General features: G+C 43.2%; 1 protein-coding gene across 1 annotated transcript in view; it reads right to left on the minus strand.

Moving 5' to 3' along the window:
* The window catches only part of LOC140188268 (uncharacterized), a 150,279-nt gene that overhangs the window by 105,588 nt on the left and 18,286 nt on the right, over positions 1-26,405 (minus strand). Inside the window, 6 exon segments of the mRNA XM_072244360.1 lie at positions 4,942-5,013; positions 12,623-12,913; positions 15,572-15,664; positions 24,661-24,804; positions 25,333-25,446; positions 25,799-26,008. Of these exon segments, the coding sequence (XP_072100461.1) occupies positions 4,942-5,013; positions 12,623-12,913; positions 15,572-15,664; positions 24,661-24,804; positions 25,333-25,446; positions 25,799-26,008 (924 nt within the window).

Genomic DNA, 26,405 nt, shown 5'->3' on the forward strand with positions numbered 1-26,405 from the left:
GGCTGCCTCACCATCTGGTATAGTGCGCAGGATTGGAAAAATTTGCAGAGGGTGGTAAACTCAGCCAGCTCCATCACGGGCACTGACCTCCCCACACTGACAACATCTTCAATAGATGATTCCTCAAGAAGGCAGCATCCATCTTCAAGGACCCTCACCGGGAGGAGGTACAGGAGCCTGAAGACACACACTCAGTGTTTTGGGAACAGCTTCTTTCCCTCCATCATCACATTTCTGAGTGGACCATGAAACCTTTGAATACTTAGTCACTGTTTGCTGTCTTGTTGCACTACTTATTTACTGGTTATATGTGTCTTACTGTAAACTACAGTAATTACTTTATGTAATGGTGCTGCAAAACAAGTTTTACAACATATGTCAATGATGATAAACCTGGTTCCAATTCTGAACTTTGATGGTTATAAAATCAAGACTCATCTTGATTTATGTTTTATTGCAGCATCAGTGCTGTTTTTTTAGAAAATTTGAATATTATCTATGATTAATAATATCCCATGAATGTATATTACAAATAATATATTAATATAATATGAATGATTGGGATCTGGGGTGTGTAATAGGACAGAAGAACCAAGGAATACAAGTGTGTACTTGTTTGAATGTAGTGTCACATGGTGGTGAGAAAGACACTTAGCATGCTGGACTTCATCAGTCAAGGGTTTAGGAAATAGGACATGATGTTGCCGTTGTTTAAGTCATTGGGGAGGCCACACATGGAGTACAAGGGACACCTTGAGAAAAGCTTAATATCATGAGAGGCATAGGTAACATGGACGGTAACAGTCTTTTCCCCAGGATAAGAGAAACTAGGAAACATAAGTTTAAGGTGAGATAGGAAAGATTTAAAAGATACCTGAGGGGCAACTTTTTCCCCACAGATGATGGAAAGTTTATGGAATAAGCTGCCAGAGGCAGGTACAATAGTATCATTTATAAAGCACTTGGATAGGTACATTGAGGGGTGGGGCTTAGAGGGATGTAGGCTGAATGCAGGAAATTGGGTCCAGCTGGATGGACCCAATCTCCTGCCATTTCCCTGTATCCCTTCATGCCCTGACCAATCAAGAATCTATCAACTTCTACCTTAAATACACATAAACACTTGGCCTCCACAGCTGCTTCTGGCAAAGAATTCCACAATTCACCACTCCCTGGCTCAACAAATTCTTCCTAATCTCCATTCTCAAATGACACCCCTCCATTCTGAGGCTGTGCCAATTGATCTTAGACAAGCCCAGAGGAATCAAACGCTCTTCATATCACAAGCCATTCAATCCTGAAATCATTTTCATGAACCTCCTTTCTAAGATATGGGACCCAAAACTGCTCACAATACTCGAGGCCTCACCAGAGATTTATAAAGTTTCAACATTACATCCTTGCTTTTATATTCTAGTCCTCTTGAAATGAATGCTAACATTGTATTTCATTTCCTCACCACAGACTCAACCTGCAAATTAACCTTTAGGGAATCCTGCACAAGGACTCCTGAATCCATTTGTGCCTTAATTTTTTGTATTTTCTCTACATTTAGAAAATAGTCAACCCTTTCATTTCTTAAAGAATACTTTGCTTCAGTATTCACTACAGAAAAGGATCTTGGTGGTTGTGGGGATGACTTACAGTGGACTGAAAAGCTTGAGCATGTAGATATTAAGGAAGAGGATATGCTGGAGCTTTTGGAAAGTATCAAGTTGGATAAGTCACTAGGACCAGACGAGGTGTACCCTAGGCTACTGTGGAAGGCAAGGGAGGAGATTGCTGAGAGGACAGGAGAGGTTCTGGAGGATTGGAGGGTTGCAGGTGCTGTTCCTTTATTCAAGAAAGGGAGTAGAGATAGCACAGGAAATTATAGACCAGTGAGTCTTACTTCAGTGGCTGGTTAAGTTGATGGCGAAGATCCTAAGAGGCAGGATTTATGAACATTTGGAGAGGCATAATATGATTAGGAATAGTCAGAATGGCTTTGTCAAAGGCAGGTCATGCCTTACGAGCCTCATTGAATTTTTTGAGGATGTGACTAAACACATTGATGAAGGTAGACCAGTAGATGTAGTGTATATGGATTTCAGCAAGGCATTTGACAAGGTACCCCATGCAAGGCTTATTGAGAAAGTAAGGAGGCATGGGATCCAAGGGAACATTGCTTTGTGGATCTAGAACTGGCTTGCCCACAGAAGGCAAAGAGTGGTTGTAGATGGGTCATATTCTGCATGGAGGTCGGTCACCAGTGGGGTGCCTCAGCAATCTGTTCTGGGACCCCTACTCTTTGTGATTTTTATAAATGACCTGGATGAAGAAGTGGAGGGATGGGTGAGTAAATTTGCTGATGGCACAAAGGTTGGAGGTGTTGTGGATAGTGCAGAGGGCTGTCAGAGGTAACAAGACCGAAGATCCCAAGCCAAGCTCCAAGAACCCAAGCCTCGGAGATCCCGCAGCCAAACTCCAAGAATACTAGCCTTGAGGATCCCAAGCTAAGCTCCAAGAACACCAGCCTCGAGGATCCCGAGCCAAGCTCCAAGAACACCAGCCTCGAGGATCCCAAGCCAAGCTCCAAGAACCCAAGCCTCGGAGATCCCGCAGCCAAGCTCCAAGAATACTAGCCTTGAGGATCCCAAGCTAAGCTCCAAGAACACCAGCCTCGAGGATCCCGAGCCAAGCTCCAAGAACACCAGGCTCGAGGATCCCAAGCCAAGCTCCAAGAACCCAAGTCTCAGAGATCCCGCAGCCAAGCTCCAATAACCCAAGCCTCGGAGATCCCGTAGCCAAGCTCCAAGAACACAAGCCTCAGAGATCCCGCAGCCAAGCTCCAAGAACCCAAGCCTCGGAGATCCTGCAGCCAAGCTCCAACAATACTAGCCTTGAGGATCCCAAGCTAAGCTCCAAGAACACTAGTCTCGAGGATCCCAAGCCAAGCTCCAAGAACACCAGCCTCGAGGATCCCAAGCCAAACTCCAAGAACACTAGCCTCCAGGATCCCAAGCCAAGCTCCAAAAACACCAGCCTCGAGGATCCCAAGCCAAGCTCCAAGAGCACAAGCCTGAAGTCCCCAGCCTGTCTCCAAGATCAGGCCTCTAGACCCCAGCCACGTCCTGTCCTGAAGCCATGTCATGTCCTTGCCTGGTTCTGGGGTCCAAGCCCAAGGCAAGACCCAGGTTCTGTGTCCTTGTCCAATCTTGCGCTCAGAGTCAAAGCCTTGCCTCCTAGTCCATGGTTCCTAGTCCTGGTCCCGCTTTCCCTAGCCCAAGTCTGCGTTCTTGTCCCTGCTCCTGATCTGAATCCTGTCACGTCCCTACTCCAGTCAAGTCCTGTTCCTTGTACTTCAGTGTCTGTGTCTTGCATTTGGGTCAGTTTTCCAGCACCCCATTGTGACAATAACATCAACTAATTCTCCTTTGGCAACCCTGCTTGTTATTTCTTCGAGGAATTCCAACAGATTTGTCAGGCAAGATTTTCCCTTTAAGAAGCCACGCTGACTACAGACTATTTTATCATATGTCTCGACGTACCTGGAAACCACATCCTTAACAATTGACTCCAACATCTTCCCAACCACTAAGGTCAGACTAACTCGGCTATAGTTTCCTTTCTTCTGCCTCTCTCCCTTCTTGAAGAGTGGAGTGACATATACAATTATACAATCTTCCAGAACATTTCAGAATCTAATGTTTCTTGAAAGATTATTACTAATGCCTTCTCAATCTCTTCAGCCACCTTTTTCATAACCCTACGGTGTAAACCATCTGGTACAAGTGACTTATCAGCTTTCAGACCTTTCAGTTTCCCAAGGACCTTCTCTCTAGTAATGGTAACCTCACACATTTCATGACTCCTTAAATCTGTAACTTCTGGCATGCTGCTCATGTCTTCCACAGTGATGACTGATGCAAGATTCAGTTCATCCACCATTTTCTTGTCCTCTGTTACTACCTCTCCAGTATCATTTTCCAGCCAGTCTGATATTTACTCTCAAGTCTCTCTTACATTTTATGAATCTGAAAAAAATTTTGGTATCCTCCTCATTATTACTGGCTTGCTTACTTTTGTTTTCCATCTTTACCTTCATAAAGATTTTTTTTAGTTGCCTTCTGTTGGGTTTTTAAAAGCTTCCCAATCCCCTAACTTCCCACTAATTTGAAGTCCCAACAAGGTGAAGTCAGCAGTTAAAAGATTAGTTTTACACTCAGTGGTCACTTGATTGCTCATTAATGCAAATATCTAATTATCCAATCACATGGCAGCAAACTCAATACATGAAAGCATACAGACATGAGCAAAAGGTCCAGTTGTTGTTTGGACCTAACATCAGAATCGAGAAAGAAATGTGCTTTAAGTGACTTTGACCGTGGAATTATTGATGGTGCCAGATGGGGTGGTTAGAGTATCTCTCAGAAATTGCGGATCTCTTGGGATTTTCACCCACTAGTTGTTAGAGTTTACAGAGAATGGTTTTTTAAAAAACTATCTAGAGAGTGCAGTTCTGGGCAAAAATGCCTTGTTAATAAGAGGTCAGAGGAGAAAAGCTTCTCTGGTTCAAACTGACAGGAAGGTGACAGTAACTCAAATAACTGTCCATTACAACAGTGGTGTGCAGAAGAGCATCTCTGAATGCCCAACACATTGAACCTTGAAATGGATGGGCTACAGCAACAGAAGACTACACCAGGTTGCACTCCTGTTCCCAATAAAGAGGCTACTGAATGTTTTTTTTTTCCGTACGTACCTTGAAACATTCACTGAAATGCATCATTTACGTCAATGACCAACATAGTCTGAATATGTGCTGAGGGTCGTCTGGAGCTGTTGCCATAGTTCTGACACCAGCACAGCCACAACCCGTATCTAAAATCTGTATCTTTGGATTGTGGGAGGAAAGCAGAACACCAAGAGGAAACCCATGCAGTCATAGGGAGTACATACCTGCTCCTTACAGACAGTGGCAGCAATTGAATCCTCAATGCTGGCATTCTTATAGTATTGTGCTACCTGTGTCTGAAATTGTTACATAATTTTAAAAAATCAAGAGCATTTTATGCACAAGAGCAAAAAAACATTACATGCAGTGAGAAGCAAGGAGACCTAATTGTGAAGAGATGAAAGATAAGTGTAGAATACTTAATATAAAAATCTTCTCAGGGAAATTAGAGTTTTGGGTTAATGGTAAAGAGTGAGTATAGAAGCACAGGTTATAATGACTCCACGCTGGGTAATACAGAATGTAAAAGGCTAGAGAAGAAATGGCCAAAGAAGAAATTAGCAGAATGGTTTATGCTATTAATTTCTGTTTATTTGATTAAGTCCCTCAACTTCATCCAAGTCTGCAGATCTTAGTCATGTTTCCATTGGGCCTTTTTGTTGGGAGCTGAATCCTGAAGATTGCTTAGCCTTTATCAATTGGTAAGTTCAGCACATCTGTAACCAAATTGATTTTCATTTTCCAATATTGGTATATTTCATCCACTCTCCAGTGTCTTGAGTGAGAACCTCACATCTTCCCTCCTTTCCTAAACACTCCAGAATGTCACTTTTCCCAATTCAACACTGTACAAAGTGTGGAATCCACAGTGGATCCTCTTGTCAGTGTGTGTTGCATATTTTGTTTCCCCAGAATCTATTAAAATATCAACAGTGCTTAATGGATAATCTCTGGGTTCAAGCCCCACACATCTTAATCACAAAAATCAAAGCTCACTTCAATGTAATATCCAAGGAGTTGGAAGTTGTCAGGGAGAAATTCTGGGGTTATGTGGATATAGCAGATACTAATTCAAACAAATTCAAATAAATTCAGGAAGCTTGCAAGTAACCTTCAGTTTTTATTATAAATTGCTAGTAAACTGAAGCTAAAACCCCACAGACTAACAGATATGGTTTGCAAAATGGTGACCATGAGATGCTTACATATGCATGAGTCAAACGCTAAGACCATGGGGCTGTGTTAATTTCCCTGCATCAACTGTGGGTTATAAGGAATTTGGACCATGATAAATGTAATAAGTTCAGGGAAGTGTCCTAGTCAAGGTATTTGAACATTTGGAGACTCCTACTGTAATCCAAAGGAAGCACTATCATCCCAAAGTTTTAATGTAAACGATATATGTAAACGATAATATGTAAATATTGAAACTGTATTGAATCACCAATAGTTACCTTTCATGTTCCAACTGATTTTGATACAAGCTGGAATGGATGGTTATCTGAAATTAAATTTCATGTCTTCCTTCTCTGCAATAATTTTTAACTCTACTAATTTCCTGTAAATCAAATGTATTGCCAAAGGGACTGGCATCCACTCAAGCAGTCCCCATCTCTTTGTGGGATACATGGAACATTTCTTGTTACACAACACATCCTAACCCATTTCTGTTACGTTGACAGTACTGCTATTATGGCTTCACTGCTCTTGTGCAGAACTAAAATTGCTGTTGCTACCAACTTCCATCTTTGGCTCTTAACTTTCCCCTCAATCTTTATTCCAGGTTGATTATAAACCTTTCCACTCTTTCCTTATTGCTTCTGGCTCTGTCATATTAGTTCCAACGATGCCATCTTACATACCAAAACGTCTTAATTTTACTTCCCCCTCAGTCGTTATTTCCCTTCCAGAACTGGGTCTGTACCATTTACTGCACACCTGCTCTCAGCCCTACTCTTCTCATCTAGAATAAAGATGGTTTCCTAGTCTCACACATCAAAGTTGCTGGTGAACACAGCAGACCAGGCAGCACCTCTAGGAAGAGGTACAGTCGGCGTTTCAGGCCAAGACCCTTCGTAAGGACTAACTGAAGAAAGAGCTAGTAAGAGATTTAAAAGTGGGAGGGGGAGGGGGAGGTCCAAAATGATAGGAGAAGACGGGAGGGGGAGGGATAGAGCCAAGAGCTGGACAGGTGATTGGCAAAAGGGATACGAGAGGATCATGGGACAGGAGGCCCAGGGAGAAGGAAAAGGGGAAGGGGGGGGAAAACCCAGAGGATGGGCAAGGGCATGACTTCAGGATTGAAGGGCGCCCTTTCAGAACAGAAATGCGAAAAAATTTTTTTAGTCAGAGGGTGGTGAATCTATGGAATTTGTTGCCACGGGCAGCAGTGGAGGCCAAGTCATTGGGTGTCTTTAAAGCAGAGATTGATAGGTATCTGAGTAGCCAGAGCATCAAAGGTTATGGTGAGAAGGCGGGGCAGTGGGACTAAATAGGATAAAATGGATCAGCTCATGATAAAATGGCGGAGCAGACTCGATGGGCCGAATGGCCTACTTCTGCTCCTTTGTCTTATGGTCTTATGGTCTTATGGTATAGTCAGAGGGACGGGGGAGAAAAAGGACAGTGAGAGAAAGAATGTGTGTATATAAATAACGGATGGGGTATGAGGGGGAGGTAGGGCATTAGCGGAAGTTAGAGAAGTCGATGTTCATGCCATCAGGTTGGAGGCTACCCAGACGGAATATAAGGTGTTGTTCCTCCAACCTGAGTGTGGCTTCACCTTTACAGTAGAGGAGGCCGTGGATAGACATGTCAGAATGGGAATGGGACGTGCAGTTAAAATGTATGGCCACTGGGAGACCCGACGCAGACTGGGAGATCGTTTTGCTGAATTTCTACACATGCCCTTACACTTCCTCCCTTACCACCATTCAGGGCCCCAGACAGTTCTTCCAAGTGAGGCGACACTTCACCTGTGAGTCGGCTGGGGTGATATACTGCATCCAGTGCTCCTGATGTGGCCTTCTATATATTGGCGAGATCCGACACAGACTGGGAGATCGTTTTGCTGAATATGAGAAAGCAGGATTTCTCAGTGGCCACAAATTTTAATTCCACATCCCATTCCCATTCTGACATGTCTATCCATAGCCTCCTCTACTGTAAAGATGAATTTCCAGCATCTGCAGAATTCCTCGTGTTTGGTTTCCTAGTCTTCATCCTTACTAGCCCCTACATTCACCAGAATATCCTTGTAATTTCCACATCCAATATGATACCACCATCTTACAGTTCTTCCCTTCCCTTTTTACCATTCTAAAGGGATCATTCTCTCTACTTCTTTTTTGTTCATTCTTCTATCACAATCAACATCTGTACTTTTGCCTTTACTCACTATCAGAATTCAGAATCAGACATTATCACCAACTTAGGTAAGGTGAAATTTGTTGTTTTACAGCAACACAGTGCAAAGACATAAAATGACTAAAAATTACAAAAACTAAGCAGTGCAAACAAAAATAGAATAACAAGAAGGTGTTCATGGACTATTCAGAAATCCAATAGCAGAGAGGAAGATAGTGTTTCTGAATTGACTGTGGGTCTTTAGGTTGCTGTACTTCCTCTCCAATGGTAGTAATGAGGGCAAGTTCCAATGACGAGGGGCCTTAGCATAATCCCAATATTCTTCCTATTTCACCTGCACCTTCTCCAACTTCATGTACCATATTTGGTACTAGGATGCACTTTGTGCCTGCACTTCTACTTCCCTGACCATAGGTTTTCACATCTCAATCCCAGTCTGGTCTAGGTCATTGGTCTCTTTAACTGTTCCAAAGCTTGGTGAACAGATCTCACCTTCTGACTTGGTGCATCACAGCTCTCAGCACTCTATATTGACTTCAACAGTTTCAGAAAACTAGCCTATCTTGGAACTGGCCATGGTCATTAATTCTGCTCCTCTATCATTGACACTGCCTGACCTGCTGAATAGTTTCACTTCAGATTTCTAGAATGAGCTTAGGGTGTGGATCAGCACTTGGAGCTATGTTGTTGTGGCCATTACAGAGACTTGGATGGTGCAGGGGCAGGAATGGCTACTTCAAGTGCCAGGCTTTAGATGTTTCAGAAAGGATAGGAAGGGAGGCAAAAGAGGTGGGGGCGAGGCACTGTTGATCAGAGATAGTGTCACGGCTGCAGAAAAGGAGGAAGTCATGGAGGGGTCGTCAACGGAATCTCTGTGGGTGGAAGTTAGGAATAGGAAGGGGTCAATAACTCTACTGGGTGTTTTTTATAGACCACTCAATAGTAATAGGGACATCGAGGAGCAGATAGGGAGACAGATTCTGGAAAGGAGTAATAATAACAGGGTTGTTGTGGTGGAAGATTTTAATATCCCAAATATTGATTGGCATCTCCATAGAGTGAGGGGTTTAGATAGGGTGGAGTTTGTTAAGTGGGTTCAGGAAGGTTTCTTGACACAATATGTAGATAAGTCTACAAGAGGAGAGGCTGTACTTGATCTGGTATTGGGAAATGAACGTGGTCAGTGTCAGGTCTCTCAGTGGAAGAGCATTTTGGAGATAGTGATCACAATTCTATCTCCTTTACCATAGCATTGGAGAGGGATAGGAACAGACAAGTCAGGGAAACGTTTAATTGGAGTAAGGGGAACAATGACGCTATCAGGCAGGAACTTGGAAGCATAAATTGGAAACAGATGTTCTCAGGGAAATGTACCGAAGAAATGTGGCAAATGTTCAGGGGATATTTGCGTGGGGTTCCGAGTAGGTACATTCCAATGAGACATGGAAAAGATGGTAGGGTACAAGATTCGTGGCACACAAAGGCTGTTGTAAATCTAGTCAAGAAGAAAAGAAGAGCTTACGAAAGGTTCAAAAAATTAGGTAATGATATGAATCTAGAAGATTATAAGGCTAACAGGAAGGAGCTTAAGAATGGAATTAGGAGAGCCAGAAAGGGCCATGAGATGGCCTTGGCAGACAGGATTAAGGAAAACCCCAAGGCATTCTACAAGTATGTGAAGAGCAAGAGGATAAAATATGAGAGAATAAGACCAATCAAGTGTGACAATGGAAAAGTGTGTATGGAATCAGAGGAAAAAGCGGAGGGACTTAATGAATACTTTGTTCCAGTATTCACTATGGAAAAGGATCTTGGCGATTGTAGGGATGACTTGCAGTGGACTGAGCTTGAGAATGTAGATATCAAGAAAGAGGATGTACTGGAGCTTTAGGAAAGCATCAAGTTGGATAAGTCACCAGGACTGGGCGGGATGTACCCCAGGACGGGAGGCGAGGGAGGAGATTGCTGAGCCTCTGGCAATGATCTTTGCATCATCAATGTGGACGGAAGAGGTTCCGGAGGAAGGGAGGGTTGTGGATGTTGTTCCCTTATACAAGAAAGGAAGTAGGGATAGCCCAGGAAATTATAAGCCAGTGAGTCTTACTTCAGTGGTTGGTAAGTTGATGGAGAAGATCCTGAGAGGCAGGATTTATGAACATTTAAGAGGCATAATATGATTAGGAATAGTCAGCATGGCTTTGTCAAAGGCAGGTTGTGCCTTACAAGCCTGATTGAATTTTTTGAGGATATGACTAAGCACATTGATGAATGTAGAACAGTAGATGTAGTGTATATGGATTTTAGCAAGGTATTTGATAAGGTACCCCCTGAGAAAGTAAGGATGCATGGGATCCAAGGGGACATTGCTTTGTGGATCCAGACTGGCTTGCCCACAGAAGGCAAAGAGTGGTTGTAGACAGGTCATATTCTGCATGGAGGTCGGTGACCAGTGGTTTGCCTCAGGGATCTGTTCTGGGACCCCTACTCTTCGTCATTTTTATAAATGACCTGGATGTGGAAGGGGAGGGATGAGTTAGTAAATTTCTGATGACGCAAGGGTGGGGGTGTTCTGGATAGTGTGGAGGGCTGTCAGCAGTTACAACGGGACATTGGTAGGATGCAAAACTGGGCTGAGAAGTGGCAGATGGAGTTCAACCCAGATAAGTGTGAGGTGGTTCATTTTGGTAGGTCAAATATGATGGCAGAATATGGTATTAATGGTAAGACTCTTGGCAGTGTGGAGGATCAGCGGGATCTTGGGGTCCGAGTCTAGAGGAGAATCAAAGCTGCTATGCAGGTTGACTCTGTGGATAAGGTGGCATACAGTGCATTAGCCTTCATCAATCGTGGGATTGAGTTTAAGAGCGGAGAGATAATATTGCAGCTATTTAGGACTCTGGTCAGACCCCACTTGGAGTACTATGCTCAGTCCTGGTCACTTCACTATAGGAAGGATGTGGAAACTATAGAAAGGGTGCAGAGGAGATTTACAAGGATGTTTCCTGGATTGGGGAGCATGCCTTATGAGAATAGGTTGAGTGAACTTGGCCTTTTCTCCTTGGAGTGATCGAGGATGAGAGGTGACCTGATAGAGGTGTATAAGATGATGAGAGGCATTGATCGTGTGGATAGTCAGAGGCTTTTTCCCAGGGCTGAAATGGCTAGCACAAGAGGGCATAGTTTTAAGGTGCTGGGAAGTAGGTACAGAGGAGATGTCAGGGGCAAGTTGTTTTTTTTTAAAACGCAGAGAGTGGTGAGTGCGTGGAATGGGCTGCTGGCGGCGGTGGAAATGATAGTCTCCTCTAAGAGACTCCTGAACGACTACATGGAGCTTCGAAAAATAGAGGGCTATGGGTAAAGCCTAGGTTGTTCTAAGGTAGGGACATGTTTGGCACAGCTTTGTGGGCCAAAGGACTTGTATTATGCTGTATGTTTTCTATGTTTCTAATTTTTCTTTGCTTATTCCTTGTTAGTAAATACTTAGTATCTATGCTACAGTACACTTTTTTGGGTAGTGTACAACTTCTGTTGGGATCAGTTGCAAATTATTGGCAGTGACAGATGATTTCTACAAGATCAACAGAAATATCACTGGTTGAATAGGAAACAGCAGGTATTAATAATCTGGTATATTAGCCCATTAAATGATTTCAAAATCAAGTGAGTCCCCAAGACCAGAGCAGGAAAAACAGATCCATAATAATCCTTTTTGCCATGTTTATTATATATTTAGAGACACAGCACAGTACACCCATGTGACCAATTACCTCCGTATCCCGTCTGCCTTTAGAATGTGGGACCAGGAGGAAACCCACACGGCCACAGGGGAATGTACAAACCCCTTACAGACAGTGGCGGAAATTGAACCTGGGTCGCTGGCACTGTAACAGTGTTACGCTAACCGCTACGCTACTGTGCCTCCTCTGACTTTATTAAAACAAACTTTTGGAAATACTTTCAGATTCCAAAAAATCATTTAAATTTATACCTCATTTTTGAATATAAAAATGTACCAAAATAATCTAATGATCTTGGTTGAAGGACTTAGCTTGCAATTATTTACAGTCAAGTCCTGACAGCAGTTTGATTTTAATCCAGTTCAAATCTGATGACGAACCTATTCATCAGTTCTTCATTCATTAAAAAGCAAAGCTCTTCTAATTGAATCCAACAAAAATGTTTTTTTTTTAATAGAATTGTTCTTTTTATAACACTGATTCCAACATCATTTTGTGCAACAGATCTATACCTTGTTTGTTTAAAATGTTGTTATTTTTAAACACACCAGTCACCCTTGGTCCTTGCAAAGTTTTACACCCTTAATGTTCCAAATCTACAGCAAGGGATCCACAGCTTGTTTAGTTCAAACTGATACATTCACCATGTGTAACAAGACAATGTAACAAAAACGGAGAGCTCACTCTCCCAGACACCAACAGCACAAGGAGATTGTGCAAAAGTTGTTCAAAGATCTTGATGAGATGATTCTGTAGTATAATATTTGAAAGTTCAAAGATTGTAATAATGAATCTCTCAGACTGCAGAGGACATTTCAATTCGTTTTGTTGAGACCAACGGAAGGATTAAATTGTAGGGAAAAAAAAAAATCAGTGGTGACTGGTCAAGGTCAGAAATATGCAGATCTCACAATTCATCTTTTTTCAGAGTTTTGTCTTCAGTTTCATTTTCCTCCTCCTCTTCCTCTTCTTTGTTTTGGTCCTCTTCTTCTTCATCCTCCTCATCCTCCTCTTCATCTTCATTTTTCTCTTCCTCTGCATGATGTTTCCTTTCTTCTTCGTCCTGACTTTCCTTCATTTTCTTCTCAGGTTCCTGTAAGTAAAGATCAAGAAGTTTCAGCAACTGCTCTCAAAGCCACGCTCAAATCAAAAATAACGTTTGTCCAAATCACACGTTTTCATACATAAGCGAATAAAATCACCCAAACAACAGGAATTCTGCAGATGCTGGAAATTCAAGCAACACACATCAAAGTTGCTGGTGAACGCAGCAGGCCAGGCAGCATCTGTAGGAAGAGGTGCAGTCGACGTTTCAGGCCGAGACCCTTCGTCAGGACCTGCTGCCTGGCCTGCTGCGTTCACCAGCAACTTAAATAAAATCACCCAATTATTTTATTAAACAAAATATACAAAAATCACTGGAACTGGAAAGTCAACAGCTAAAACATTCTGCTGTACAAATTTGACAATATCCTAATTGTTATGTTGTGCTCCATACAGTGAGTTTTCTCACTCATCAGTTACGACTCTAGATATTCCTCTCCATTTGCTAGAAACAGATCTGGTCCATCTCAGGTCAGTTAATAGTGGTGTTGTATATTTTAATAATTGACATTGAAATTCTCTTTCAAAATTTGATTCTGCGCCCTTATACTGTTTTCCCCCCATATATTGCTCAAATTGGAGGAGATTTTATTCAACAGTTGATAATCTTCAGGATATTTCTTCATTGAACCTGATCGTCATCGTGGCCATCCCTCGAGGTCGAGGATGATGGTCTTCACTCCGTTGATCTACTTATGGGCTCTCAAGTGGCTTATGAGTCTAATCTTGGCTTTGAAAGTTCTTCCACATTCAGGACAGGGAGTTCCAGATGGCAGATCGGACTTTGGTTGTTGCTGCCTCTCTTTTTATTTTCTTCTCTTTTCTTCTAATTCTGCACATCTGTTGGCTTCAAAGGTTGCTGTTCCTTCTCAGATGATGGCTTGCCAGAGTTTCCTGTCTTTGGCATTGGTTTCCCAATTGTTGATGTCGATGTTACATTTCTTCATGTTGGCTTTTAAGATGTCTTTGAATCTCTTCTGTTGTCCGCCTCTTTTATGGTTGCCTTCTTTAAGCAAAAAAAAGATTTGTTTCGGCAGACGTTCGTCTTTCATCCGAACAACATGACCGCTCTATCTTAGCTGGTTCTTGATGACGTAGGCTTCAATGCTTGCTGTTTTTGCTTCATTTAGCACACTGACATTGGTTCTTCTATCTTCCCAGCTGATATTTAAGATGTTTCGAAGACAGCGTTGATGGAACTTTTCAAATGCCTTCAGATGTCGTCGGTATGTTGTCCAGGTTTCTGATGCATACAGGAGTGTTGGGATTATCACTGCTTTGTACACTAACATTTTGGTGTCTGTTCGGATGTCACGATCATGAAGGACTCTTGTTCGGAGACGTCCAAAAGCTGTTCCAGCGCATTTAAGACGATGTTGGATCTCGTCATTAAGGTCAACATTGGAGGAGAGGTGACTTCCAAGATACGGAAAGTGGTCCACGCTTTCCAGGGTTGTTACACCAAGTTGAATTGATGGTTCTATCCGATATGTCTCAGTTGGTGATGGTTGATAGATGACTTGAGTCTTCTTGGAATTGATGGTAGGTCCAAGTTTCATGTATGCACGGTTGAAGGCAGTCAGAATCTGTTGTAGGTAGTTTTCTGAAAGAGCTGCAACACTGTTGTCATCTGCGTATTGGAACTCAATGAGGAAACTCGTGGATGTCTTCGTTTTGGACTTGAGATGGACAAGGCTGAAAACTCTGCCATCTGTTCTGTAGACAATTTCAATTCCTGGGGGTAGGTCATCCTTGATAATGTGGATGATTGTCGCAATGAAGATGGTGAACCAAGTTGGGGCAATCACACATCCCTGTTTTACTCCTGATCTAACTTGAAAAGGCTCACAGTTACTGTTGCTGACCATGACTGTGGCAAGCATGCCATCGTGGAGGAGTCTCAGGATTTGAATGTACTTTTCTGGGCATCCATTGACCTGATATCACTTCATTGAGACTGCAGTCAATGAATATAACTTAAGGTATACTCCCACATGATTTTATTCTATGTGATTCTGTCTCTGCCTCCGGTGCTGGGTTTATCTACCATTCAAACCAATAATTAAGGTGGAGAAGATAGGGACATTGACTGATGAAATGCAACAGCTGGTAAAACATATTATTTAGATAAAACAAATTGATTGTAATAATTCTGTTAAGATGGGGTAGGGATCTCTACAGTTAACAGATATTTTCTGACTCTATTTTGATAAAAGTCCATTGCTGAATGTAACATCTAGGATTTGACTCATTTTAAGTTCTGATTGACATTAGTTTGCTATTAGGGAAATACCAAACTGAAATCTAAACAATATTGCCAAATTTTAAGAGGACTTTGTATACAGACGTACCTCCTGCAAGGATTTGGGCTGGTGTTGCAGGGGTGGCCTTTTCACCAAGTGGGACACTTCTGGTCACACCTCTTAAAACTCAATTCACCCTACCCCAACAGAGAATTCTAAATGTATACCCCTAGGGAGGACTGGAAAAATTAGTGCATTTATTAAGTATCATTGAAGTTAATGGATAAACGAATAGGACAGTCTTCATGACAAATGTGCTGCAGAACCAACATATTAAAATTAATTTAGTTAAGTAACTCGAATGGGAAAGGTTTGTGTGCAAATTGAAATAATGGATACCTCACCTTTGTTTTTTGCCAGGTCTCATTTCCAAACTCTTCTGCATATTTTTCATCATCAGTAATAAGAAAATTATCAAAAATAGTTCCTGATTTCACCTTTAAAACAAAAAAAAGTGATTAGCCAGAGTTGTGAGCCTCCACTTCATGCAATCAATTTCAGTGCTTTCAGTGTCACACTGTTTAAAGGTTGTACTTGCCCACTTCATAAGCCAAACATGCCAAAATTCAGTACAATCATAATACATCACAACAGTTACAATATAGTACTGGGAATGGACAGAAAACAAGACAAGGATGACACCCAGGACAGTCATTGGACAGCATAGAGGGAGAGTGAGTTTAGAAGAAGCCAGCTGGGCCAGGTGGCACATTTTCCATGTCACAGTTCCCGAGGAAATACTGGATTGAACATAATTAGGCACTTGGCGAGAACCTTTAAAAAGAAGTTAGGGACATTGTGGGAGTGGCAATTGTGTGAATGGGCCAGTGTTGGAGTGGGGAGTTGAGAATTTGGCATAGAGGCTTGGGGAAGGCATAGGCCACAGATAGATATTTTCTTGTTATTTATTCTTTCTTTCTTCTTGCAAATTTAGAGCAGTGAGGATGCCAGGCAAGATACTGGAGTGCTTCTCTTGCAGAATGTGAGAAGGCAGGAAGACCTCTATTAGAGTGAGTTTTTTTTTGGGTAGATGATTTGTTTACACTTAAATGACTTTGGCCACCAGACTTCTATTTGACTATTTAACAAAGTACCGTGGATTGAGTCCACAACAATGCACTTCCTAAAAATGTGTGAATACCTTCGAAGACAGTATTATCTAGACATTACAAATATTAATTGTCTTCTATGTTAGCACGTAAAATGCCAAATAAATGTATTGTGGATTTAATTGCATTCTTAAAGGCTGTGGATACCAACCCAGACATGTTGGCGTCAGAAGGAAAGGATGGAGTTAGGTGGCGTGATATTTTGTATGTAGCTTCAATAGGAAGCATTGTCTATGCATTGTCTATAACTTTTTAAGTAGCGATTGCCTTTGTGTTTAGCATATAAATATCGAGCCCACATTGGGCTAGCAGACCTTTCTACCGAAAGCGTCTCCATCCGTATGATACCTGCTGTAACCTGTTGTGTCGAATAAGAAAGCTGCTTTGTATCTACCAGTGATTCTGTCTCTCCAGTGATTTCATCCACGTTACAACATTTGGTGTCAGGAGTGGGATACTTCGTGACCTGTCATGTGCCCAGCGTTCCTAGCAGTCTAAGTTGGTGAATATTTTTCTAAAATAATACTCACACTTGGATCTGTTCAGTCGGTGGTGCACGGAACATGAGGTATCACGAACGTAGAGAGTTGAACTGGTAGATATAAAAGTAGTGTGTGCGTGTGCATGTGTGTTTATGTAAGTGAGGAATCTTTGCAAGCTAACTTGGTTAACTTAGTGAGACTTGGACCACCAGTTGCGAAAGGTGGTACCCAACAGGACGGTTCGAGACGTCAGCGTGGGGGCGTATATACTCGTTCGGGGAGCTGCATTTTAGTGTATGCGTTTGCAAGTGTGATGCAAGGGAATACAGCAGACATCATGAGTTCAGCTACTCAAAAGTGGCAGATTGTGGAGTACATACTCCGGGGTTTTAAGTCTGTACTGTTACCTGGTACCCGTCTATTATATTTTGCGTAGTGTGGGAATTAGTGTGGGGATATCTCACACTACTTTACCCAGACAGATCAACCAGAATGGCACCTGTTGAAGTCAGGCGACATCAGGCTGAGAACCCTGATGATCTGAGCCAGCCCTTGACCTTGATTATGACTATTCATAAGCCCTTCACCCCGGGGAGAAACAGAGCATTTTGTCAGAGTTGTCCTCACTTAAAGTCGCCTGTGGGAATTCAGAATTCTGGCACAAACTCGAGGAAATGGTTGAAATCCACCAGATGCACCCTAAAGATATACATGTGTTAGTGAAAGCAAAGTGCCCAAGGAATATGTGGGACAGGATGGGACAGGATGGCCCAGGGGGTGCGGGATGGTACATGGGCAACTACCGGGAGTGCCAGTAATGAAGAGAGGTATCGCTCCTTTAAAGGGGAAGTGAGGCAGCGGCTGGGGGGAGGCGAGAGTAGCTGGGGAACGATAATGGCAGTGATTCAAAAAGCTGACAAGACAGCCATGGATTATGCAGAACGTAAATATCGAGTGTACGAGGAGTATTCCGGGTTGGATTATCCAGGGAGGGTTGACCAAGTCTTCCTAAAAATGCTGAAGGCAGGCCTGAGCTCAGCCCACCAGGAAGTTTTAGATTTAGGCATAACGATAGGGTCCACCTACTCTGCGATAGTTTCGTGGGCCAGTGAGATGGACCAAAGAAAAGGCAAGGGAAACCGTAAAGTGGGTATAGTGGATGCAACTGCTGTGATGTCGGAAGAGTTTGTTTCACTTGCCGGCAGCCAGGGCACCTAGCAAAGGACTGCTGGACCAAGTATAAGGCACTGAAGGAGTTGATATGCTGCAGCTGTGGCCTATCGGGACATGGCTGGAGACAGTGTCCAAAAGGGAGGGGAAAACCCAGGTGAAAGTCATGGCAGACACCCAGTCACTCACCCCATCAGCAACCGGTCTGACTGTCGATCAGGTAAAAGAGTTAGTAACGGCGCCTCTTAGGGCAGAAAAAGATGTGGCCGCAGGCTACACTGCCAGTGCTGGTGATGTACACAACGGCATCGTTAGGGGGACAACAATGCAATATATTAGTGGACACAGGGGCATTGGTATGGATAACAGACCATATCAACAACCGGACAGGCCAGTTATATCAGGGGTGCAGGAGGGAAGACAGTAAAAGCAGAAAGAAGCAAGTCACAAATACTAAGAAATCGGACGAGTGCAGCTTCCTGTGTATTTCTGGGTATTTCCAAATAATGAGGGCACGATCCTTGGAATAGACATCCTACGGGAAGCAGGAACTATTATAGATTCGGGAAAGGGAGAAATAATATGGACGAGTCAGGGGCAGCGAACGCGTACAACCAACAGAATACACAACCTGCCTAGCAGAGTTTCAGCTGCCCCGATCATTAGAGACTGCAGCCCGGATGGGGTCTAAGGGTTACCTTGTCAGCAGTTCCCAGCAGTGTGGGCTACACACAAGAAAAGAGAGGAGGGTCTGTATACCCTAAGCAGGATCCTATACAAACTGACACACTGACCACTATTCGTGGTATAGCGAAGGAACAAAAACACCAGGGGATACTCTGAGAAACTGTGGCCACTCCAGAATATAAAGTTTTCCCAGTTCCTCCAAGGGCAGACATTACTGTGAATAAGACAACGAGGAACAAGAGGCAACTGAAATTGCAAGTGTGCGGGAGGAAACGACAGAAGCCAGCTTAGTAAAGTTATATGAAGAGGTAGAGACAGAAGAGAAGGAAAAATGGAGGAGAAAAGGAGCAAAGGAGGGATCAGATGGGTGCTGGACACATGGGGAGGAAAGAGTCGCGGTGGCCCCACCCTGTATAAGACCGATACTACTGAAGTTATATCATGGGGGGGGATGCATCAGGGAAGGCAGAGCATGATCACAACCCTCTGGCAGGACGGGTGGTGGCCAGGGATGGGCAGGGATGCTGAGAAATTCTGCCACCATTGTATCACTTGTGCCCAGCAAACCCTGGTAAGGGCAGAAAGCTACAGTTGGCAAATCAGCCTCAGCCGAGGGGACCCTGGGAAAACATCCAGATAGACTTCACAGGGTCCCTGCCAAAAAATACTGTCTAGTAATTATGGATCACTTCACCCGGTGGGTAGAGGCTTTTCCAAGAAGGGACTGCACCGCCCGTGCCGCTGCATGGATCCTAGTTCAGGAAATCCTCCCAAGGTGGGGAACTCCAGTCCAGGTGGATTCAGATCAGGGAGCACATTTCACGGGGAAAGTGATGAAGGAAATGTGCCGACTGCCAGGGATTCAACAGCGGTTCCATGTACCCTACCACCCCCAGAGTTCAGGGCTGGTAGAAAGGATGAACCAAACAATCAAGAATGCGTCAGCCAAAGCTATAGCTGAGACAGGAAAGACATGGGTGAATGTATCACCAGGAATCTTGATGAGACTGCGCGCAACCCCGAAACGCAATTTGGGTCTCAGCCCCTATGAATTATCGATGGGACGAGCAATGCGACTCCCTTATGGGGTAATTACCGGTTGTGGTGAGCCCGGGGCTTACAGGGATAGAATGACCCAATATGTGAAAGACCTTTGTAACCAGCTTATAGTATTAAAGGACCGAGTGAAACAACAGCAGCGAATCGCTGATCAGAGAGAGCCAGAGAGAAAGGGGATAGTCCTTCCACAGCCCGGCGACCAAGTTATGGTGAGGGTGCTGCCAGAAAGGTCAGGGTTTGCCCCCAGGTGGATAGGACCACAGACGGTACTCTTAACCAATGATACCTGTGTCTGTGTACAGACTCGGCAGGGCAGCCAGTGGAAACACTGGACTCAGGTTAGAGCACACAACTCACCCTCTTGTTGCTCCCACAGACGGAGTGGGGAACCAAGTGTACCCAGTAACCATGTAATTACAGAGAACCTAAGAGAGGAACACCAGCCGGCCACAGCAGACCTGACCACAGCTGATGAAAACATACCCGGAGAAAACACAAAGGCAGAAAACGCCGAGAGCCTGGCAGAAGACACTGAGAGCGTGATGGAAAACCATGAATAGCCTGCAGAATGGTACTCTGTTAAGAAGGCTGGTTGATGAAGGTAGATGATTAATTTTATGGCATAGTATAGAAATTTATCCGGAAATAGATGGGGAGGGATTTTTGAGTTAAAGCAGAGACGGAAAGTTCCACCACTTCAATGGCATTTCAAACTGCACACAGCATCTGAAAGCAGTCACCCCGAGTCTGAGGAGCTGGGCCCTTTCAGCAGTTGGGCCAGTGATCGACCGGACAGTTCGGAAGGAGGTGCCACCGGGGAGAGGTCCTTGTAGACGTTTACATAGAGGCCACCCCAACCCCTTCCTGTACATCGATGAGAGAGCCTGTGGGTGCTCCTGGAAGGAGAGTTTCAGCAACCAGAGGATAAAGGGCTGAAGACAAAGGAATGTGATTCAGCTGCCGTCAGCCTACAGGGCAAGAGTGACTTGGAACAGCCTCTCTGCTTAACATTTGGTAGGTAGTGATTAGGTAATGCTAGGATCGATAGAGGTACATAAAATTGTGGGGGGACGGAATTTCAAGACGGCATTTTTGCGGCCCTATTTGAGCAGATCCTCCTAGGTTGGCCTTTCCTGATACAAGTTTAATTTTTGTCCAGGAGGGCCAAGAGGAGGGACTGCTAGAGTGAGTTTTTTTTTTGGGTAGATGATTTGTTTACACTTAAATGACTTTGGCCACCAGACTTCTACTTGACAAAGTACTGTGGATTGAGTCCACAACAATGCGCTTCCTAAAAAAGTGTGAATACCAGATGCTTCTGGCGCTGTAGTTTGACCAGATGCTGTAGTTTCAAAGACAGTATTATCTAGACATTATAAATATTAATTGTCTTCTATGTTAGAATGTAAAATACCAAATAAATGTATTGTGGATTTAATTGCATTCCTAAAGGCTGTGGGTACCAACCCAGACATGTTGGCGTCAGAAGGAAAGGATGGAGTTAGGTGGCGTGATATTTTGTATGTAGCTTCAATAGGAAGCATTGTCTATGCATTGTCTATAACTTTTTAAGTAGCGATTGCCTTTGTGTTTAGTATATAAATATCGAGCCCACATTGGGCTAGCAGACCTTTCTACCGAAAGCGTCTCCGTCCGTATGATACCTGCTGTAACTTGTTGTGTTGAATAAAGAAGCTGCTTTGTATCTACCAGTGACTCTGTCTATCCAGTGATTTCATCCATGCTACAACACCTCGAGTATCCCTGATGACTACACCTTCAAGAAGTGCATCTCACTGCAACTTCTGACAGGAAGTATTAAGGAGTTGGGAGTTGGAACTGGATGAACTTTGGATCATTCAGAAGGGTGAAGGGTTTATAGACAGAACATACAGTGGTAGTAACATCCAAAGTGTATGACACAGGTAACTGTGTGGCTGTCAGGAGGGGTAAAGGGGATGGGCACCCAGTTCAGAGTACCCCTGTGGCCATTCCCTTCAACAACAGGTACACCGCTTACAGGACACTGTTGTTTGGGGAGGCGGGGGGGAGTGAATGACCCAACAGAGGAAACTCACAGCAGTCAGGTCTCTGGCACTGAGTCTGGCTCTGTGGCTCAGAAAGGTAGGTGGGAAAAGGGTTGAGCTGTAATGATAGAGGATTTTCTGCCAAGGGGAACAGAAAGGAGGCTCTGTGGACAAGAATGTAGTGGTCTGTAACTGAACTGGAGGGGGACCAATATCTTCACTGGATGGTTTACTAGTGCTGCACAGGAGTGGGGTGAGTTTAAACTATATTTGCAGGAGGATTGGAACCAGAGTGCCAGAACAGATGGTGAAATGGACGTGGTAAAAGAATGTTGTCAAACCAACATACAAAGTCAGGAATCAAAAGGTTGAGCATGGTAGGGCTAAAGTTCAGAGGGCTGGATGGGAATGAGTTTGTCAGATGTGTTCAGGAAAGTTTCCTTGATCAGTAGGTAGAAGTACCAACTAGTGTAAGTGTGGTACTGGATCACCTATCAGGGAATGAGACAGGGCGGGTGACAGAAGATTGTGTAGGGAAACACTTTCAAACCAGTGATCATAATGTCTTTAGTTTCAAGGTAATTATTGACAAGGATAGATCTGGTCATTGAGGAAATTCTAAAATGGAGAAAGGACAATTTTCTTGGTATCAAAAGGGATCTGGCAAGGGTAGATTGTGATAGGTTGTTTTCTGGAAAAAGTGTAATGGGAGGCCTTGGTAAGTGGACTCTGTACAGATTACAGAGGAGGAGATGTTTGCTGTCTTGATGCAATTTAGGGTGGATAAATCCCCAGGGCTAGATAAGGTGTTCCCTCAAATCCTGCAGGAATCAAGTATAGAAATTGCAGAAGCCCTAGCAGAGATATTTAAAATATCCTTAGTCATGGGTTAAGTGCTGGAGGATCAGAGGATAGCTAATGTAGTTCCGTTATTTAAGAAAGGATATAAGAATAACCAAGGAAATTATAGGCTGATGATCCTGACATCAGTAATGGGAAAGTTATTGGAAGGTATTCTAAGGGACTAGATAACTCTCCTTTTTCTCCCTCTGTCCCTCTGAATATACCCCTTGCCCATCCTCTGGGTCCCCCCCCTCCTTGCCTTTCTTCCCGGACCTCCTGTCCCATGATCCTCTCGTATCCCTTTTGCCTATCACCTGTCCAGCTCTTGGCTCCATCCCTCCCCCTCCTGTCTTCTCCTATCATTTTGGATCTTCCCCTCCCCATCCCACTTTCAAATCTCTTACTAACTCTTCCTTCAGTTAGTCCTGATGAAGGGTCTCGGCCTGAAATGTCGACTGCACCTCTTCCTAGAGATGCTGCCTGGCCTGCTGCGTTTACCAGCAACTTTTATGTGTGTTGCTTGGATAGACGGGGACTGGTTAGGGATAGTCAACAAGGCTTCGTTCATGGTAAATGTGTCTAAACAATCTTATAGAGTTTTTTGAGGAAGTTACCAGGAAAGAGGATGAAAGCAAGGCAGTGAATGTTGTCTATGTGGACTTCATCAAGGCTTTTGACAAGGTCCTGCATGGGAGGTTGGTCATAAAGTTTCAGTCACATGGCATTCAAGATGAGGTAGTATATTGGATTAGACACTGGCTTCATGGAAGAAGCCAGAGAGTGGTTGTAGATGTTTGCCTCTGTGACTGGAGGCCTGTGACGAATGGTGTGCTGCAGAGATCAGTGTTGGGTCATTTGTAGTTTGTCATCTATATCAATGATCTGGATGATAATGTGGTAAACTGGATCAGCAAATTTGCAGATGACACTAGGAATGGGAGTGTAATGGACAACGAGGAAGGTCATCATGAGGTATACAAAATGATGAAGGGTATAGATAGGGTAAATGCAAGCTGAGGGTGGATGAGACTACAATCGGAAGTCATGGGTTAAGGGGAAAGGTGAAATGTTAAAGGGGAACATGAGGGGGAACTTCTTTACTCAGAAGGTGGTGAGAATGTGGTAGGAGCTGCCAATGCAAGTGGTAGATGTGGGGTCAGTTTCAAACATTGAAGAGAAATTTGGATAGGTACATGGATGAGAGGCATGTGGAAGGCTATGGTCCAGGTGCAGGTCAACGGCACTAGGCAGATTAATGGCTCAGCACATACTAGACAGGCCGAATGGCCTGCTTCTGCGTCGTAGTGGCAGAGACACATCGGGTCAGGAATATCTGTGGACTCTTAGATGTTACTCTGTGTGTTGAATTTGATCCTTGATCCCAGACACTTTCTGTAAGGCCAGTGGTGGATGGACTGCATCAGCCAAACTTAATAGAAAGAATTGAGGATTAGTGGGGATGAGAGAAGGAGAATTTAGGAGTGGTGAGAGGCTTATGATATGATAGGAAAAAGCATAATATCATATTAGGATACAAGAGGGTTTAGAGGTAGTGTTGAAGTGCACTCAGCTCAGATGACCTAGACTGGAAAAAAAACGGCAAAGGCCTCAGGCCATACAATCCACAATGCACTATTTAGTCAAGGTGTTAGTCATAGTCTTGTTCAATGACAGAGAATGGTCGAGAAGCAATGTGGCCTAACCTGCTTCCATTTATTAAAAATCCTTATTGCAATGCACTTTTTGGAGCACAAGCCAGTAATTAAACTATCAACCTTTTTGCATCAGACTGCCATTAAGCAAAGCCCACCAGGAGGACTGGACCTGACTTTTTCCCCCTCGAAGTAGACATAATCCTGAATTTGCAGTATCATATAAATGTACAATTTACTCTGGAAGTAAATTAAACCATCTCCCTTGTGATATCAGCGACTTCGCCAAGCCAATTATTGAGATTAGGTTATCAGCACTCAGAGTTCCAAATGGATTAAATGAACAAGAGTGTCAATTACTAAATTATTTCTCTAAGTGGTTAGGCATACCAGCAATTACTGACCTGCCACAAATCCAGGCCAATTACACCAATATTCTGGAATTTGTAGAGGCTGGCATCGGGTGCGTATTCCGGGTTGTCAATCTCTGGATGAACCCAGTCACCTTTGTAGTTCGGGTTTTTTAATTGTTTTGGTTTCCATTCACCCTAGGCCAATAATAATCAATGAGCTTATTACCACAAGAAGCAACCAGTCTGTTATTCTTTAATACAACGTACAAACATCCAAGTTACACATTAAGATGACTGAAACAGTAGTGGGTCTTTGAGAGTAATCAGTTTGTACAGTTTCAGTTTGGTGATGTTCTACTCCACACATCTGTGAGAAACAATTATTTTATAATTAATCAAAATATTGAAGCATTCTAACTGCATCTCCACTATTAAAAACAACTGAAACAACTTCATATTCCACTCTGGGAAAAGTAGGGAAGGATGGAATACCTTGAGCTGAAAACAGGTGAATAACTTCCATTTTTGCAATCAACAAACCAATATTAATGTGAAAATGTAGTATTAAATACTTCAATAATAACTTTTCACACATAACTTATTTCATTCATAACTCACTAAGATGAACATCTTATTTCTGTTAAAGGGAAATTATGGGCCCGTTTCTATGTTGTAAGTTTTATATAATACAAACAGCTGTTACTACAAGTTTCACTGCCATACCTTGTATTCTGGGTTGGGGATCATTGGAGGCTCCCACTCACCGTCCATTTCTTCATCCCAGTCTTCTGGTTTCTGTGCCTCAGGATCAGGAATATTCTCTGGTTTATCCCAATCCTGCATTTGTTAGCAGAGAGATGCTTTGATCAAATCAGATAAGACCCCCTGTAATGGCTTTTTGTTTTGAATACCTTGCAACACCAGATATCAGCTTTCTAACTATTAGTCAAACACTTTATTCTTAGATCAGTGTTTTTTTTTCATCCCACCCTCTCCCTGTAACTTTCCCACAAATCCATTGCTAATAATGTTGAGGGAAAGTTAAGAACATTTAAAACATTAAAAACAATTCTGTATCATCTACACAACAATGATGCGCATGTTTGTCACTGCAGGACAAAAAGAGGGCCTTTTTCCCAGCAATCGCAGATGGATCAAGGCAACACAATGACAATTACTGAAGTCTCACCTCTGGTTTTTTATCATTTTCATCATCAATTGTCTCTCTGTCATCCCAGTCCTCTGGCTTCTTTGCTTCTGGATCCTTGATCTTCTTTGGTGGCAGAAAATCCCAGTCATCCTCCAAAGTGCCTGACTCCACCTTTTCATTGTTAATTTTAACTTCATACGTCTGATCAGGTTTGAGGATTAATGTATAGAGGTGGGTAAACTCATCATCCTGCCAAGAAAAATAGGTTCTGTGCAATACTGGTCACGTGCTGTCTCAAGCGAATCACTCCGAAACCCAGTGCTGTCTCAAGCAGTGCTATAGTCAGTGCCTGCCGCTTTCTTTTATACAGGGAAGAGCCAAGCTCAAGCCAGAGCTTTCTAGTTAAGAACTGGAGATAAAAACCATAGAAACTACAAGTAAAAATGAAAACTATCAGAAAATAAAATAAAAATTAATTTCTTTAATGACCACAGCTTGTGGCATAGCACTCCTGTTTCATCTGTCCTTCAAGTTGCCTCTGCCATCTCAGTACAGAATGGAAATAAAACTGGAGGTCATTCTAGCTCGAAGAAACATAATCTTAATATTTCTCACCTTTAGGTTTCCAGGTCACATATTGATCTTT

The sequence above is a fragment of the Mobula birostris genome, chromosome 26, assembly GCF_030028105.1.
Source record: "Mobula birostris isolate sMobBir1 chromosome 26, sMobBir1.hap1, whole genome shotgun sequence".
In the NCBI taxonomy this organism is placed as follows: Eukaryota; Metazoa; Chordata; class Chondrichthyes; order Myliobatiformes; family Myliobatidae; genus Mobula; species Mobula birostris.